This window comes from Sprattus sprattus, assembly GCF_963457725.1.
Source record: "Sprattus sprattus genome assembly, chromosome: 19".
NCBI lineage: Eukaryota > Metazoa > Chordata > Actinopteri > Clupeiformes > Clupeidae > Sprattus > Sprattus sprattus.
In genome coordinates this window covers 29,216,279-29,218,778 of record NC_137917.1, presented here as the reverse complement: position 1 = coordinate 29,218,778, position 2,500 = coordinate 29,216,279, and the positions used below count along the sequence as shown (strand labels likewise).

Below are 2,500 nucleotides of genomic sequence, written 5' to 3'. Positions count from 1 at the left end.
GGAAGAAGGTACTGACAGCCCATCAGTCTTGGGAAAGCTATAAGACCATCTCCAAAAGATTCCAGCTCCATCCATCCATCCAAGACAAATAATTTTTAAATGGAGAGCATTCAACATGACCGCATCTCTGCCTAGAAGTGGACGCCCATCAAGACCATCACCAAGAAGCACCAGAAGAAGAATAAATCAGGTAAAAGTCAACCCACACATCACCTCTAAAGAGTTTCGGACCTCTCTGGCAGCATCTGGGGTAAATGTACATGGGTCTACAATCAGACAAAAATTGTTGGTTTTGATCGTGACAAAATAATTCTATCTCGGACTCATCTGTCCAAAGAAGGGACTTCCAGAAGGCCTTTGGTTTATCCAAGTGCTCTCGGGCAAAGTTGAAACAGGCAGTTTTGTTCTTTCTTGAGAGCAGAGGCTTCCTTCTAGCAACCCGATCATGAATGTCATGTCTATTCAATTTTTGTCTGATTGTAGACCCATGTACATTTACCCCAGATGCTGCCAGAGAGGTCTGAAACTCTTTAGAGGTGATGTGTGGGTTGACTTTTACCTGATTTATTCTTCTTCTGGTGCTTCTTGGTGATGGTCTTGATGGGCGTCCACTTCTAGGCAGAGATGCGGTCATGTTGAATGCCCTCCATTTCTAAATTATTTGTCTTGGATGGATGGATGGAGCTGGAATCTTTTGGAGATGGTCTTATAGCTTTCCCAAGACTGATGGGCTGTCAGAACCTTCTTCCTGATGTTCTCGGATATCTCGTTTCCTTTCGGCATTGTTGATCTGTGTGGGTACACCTTGGCACTACAGTAGTTTGGTTGGTTTCCTCTCTCTTTTAATCTGTGTTGCCCAAACCTTTCCCTAAGGATGTCTCAGATGATGACGGTTTGCTAAATTGACTAATTAAGCACCAAAGTAAGTTTCACTGAATCTGTTACCTGCTTGACTTTACCAATTCAGCTGGGGGTTCACTAACTTTTGAAATGGACTAATTCCATGTTTCATGTAGTCTTTTGGCTACTCAAACAATTCCCTCTAAAAAAAAGTACATGCAAATGATAAACATAAACCTGACATTCCTTCTATGGAAAATTGGTGATGAAAAAAATGAAAAATCATGGTAAAACAACAGAAAACTCCTAAGTGGTCAAGGGGTTCACATACTTTTAAGTGGCACTGTATATGCCTATGGACCCAGGTATGGCAATGGCACGGAGGCGATTCTCCATATTAAAAGTCATTGTAGCGACCCAATTTTTTTTTAAGCTGTTATTTTAAGGTTAAACTGCTTATCCTAACCCTAATCCTGAAGTATAATTGTTGCATAATGGGGCTTTAAGTTCTTTTTGAGCCTTAGTTTAATGATTCTATTCTTTGCCAAATAAATACACGGTTATTTTTATTCCGTTGTCTGCCCGTGTTTTAAAACTTTTGCCATGTCCTAAAGCCCTAGACGGGGACATAACAGTACCGTAGGACTGGAGTTGGCCAGGAGCTGGCGGTGTGTGTGTGTGTGTGTGTGTGTGTGTGTGTGTGTGGGTCTGTGTGTGGGTCTGTGTGTGTGTGTGTTTGCGTAGTGAGTGTATGTTTGTGTAGTGAGTGTGTATGTGTGTGTGTGTGTGTGTGTGTGTGTGTGTGTGTGTGTATGTGTGTGTGTGTGGAGTGCGTGTGTGTGGAGTGCGTGTGTGTGGAGTGCGTGTGTGTGTGTGTGTGTACCGTGGGGCTGGAGTTGGCCAGGAGCTGGCGGTGCTGTTGTTCTCGGTCGGTGAGGCAGGTCTTAAGGCGAGCGACCTCGTCCGTGAGCTGAGCGATGGTGTTCTCTCTGTTCACATCCACCGCCTTCAGCATCTGCAACTCCGTCAGCAGCTTAGTGTTCTCCAGCTCACGGTTCTTCAGATGGATCTACCACACACACACACACACACACACACACACACACACACACACACACACACACACACACACACACACACACACACACACACACACACACACACACACACACACACACACACACGTTAAATAGGCTGTACAGAAGGCCCTCATCACTCCTGTGTTCAACTCTGACCCCCACATCACCAAACTAACACACGGTCTCACTTCATGACTTTGTAACATACACACCCCTCTCTCTGGAAGACACACAACCCCTCTTCCTAAAGGCCCCGTCACGCCATAACGTTCTGGTAAACGTTCTATGACGTTAGAGAAAATGTTGATAATCGTCCATGGTCGCTGGTATAGCGCCAGAAGATCGCTGTGTGGATGCTGGTGAACGCTGGTATCGTCGCTGATCGTCGGAGAACGCTTGTCCAAAAAACCATGCACAAAAGTTGTCATGGAGACCAGCGTTCTTCAACGTTTCATTTTAAACGCTGGAGAAAGCTGAAGAACGTTTGTGAAATGTTTTACTAACGTTGCACGCGTTTGGCTATCGTTAGTCAGTCGTTACCCTAGTGTTTATTGGTAGTTATTAATCGTTTGCTTTGAAGT

General features: G+C 44.7%; 1 protein-coding gene and 1 pseudogene across 8 annotated transcripts in view; one reads left to right on the top strand and one right to left on the bottom strand.

Moving 5' to 3' along the window:
- LOC308380762 (E3 ubiquitin-protein ligase TRIM35-like) overlaps positions 1-2,500 on the top strand; it is a 392,149-nt pseudogene that overhangs the window by 227,918 nt on the left and 161,731 nt on the right. The gene's annotated exons all lie outside the window — the stretch shown is intronic.
- Positions 1-2,500, bottom strand: part of tax1bp1b (Tax1 (human T-cell leukemia virus type I) binding protein 1b) — a 32,968-nt gene that overhangs the window by 11,037 nt on the left and 19,431 nt on the right. For all 7 annotated transcript variants that reach the window (XM_080857857.1, XM_080857856.1, XM_080857859.1 and 4 more), the window contains one exon: positions 1,724-1,909. In XM_080857857.1, coding sequence (XP_080713983.1) covers positions 1,724-1,909 — 186 coding nt within the window. The remainder of the gene's footprint in view (positions 1-1,723; positions 1,910-2,500) is intronic.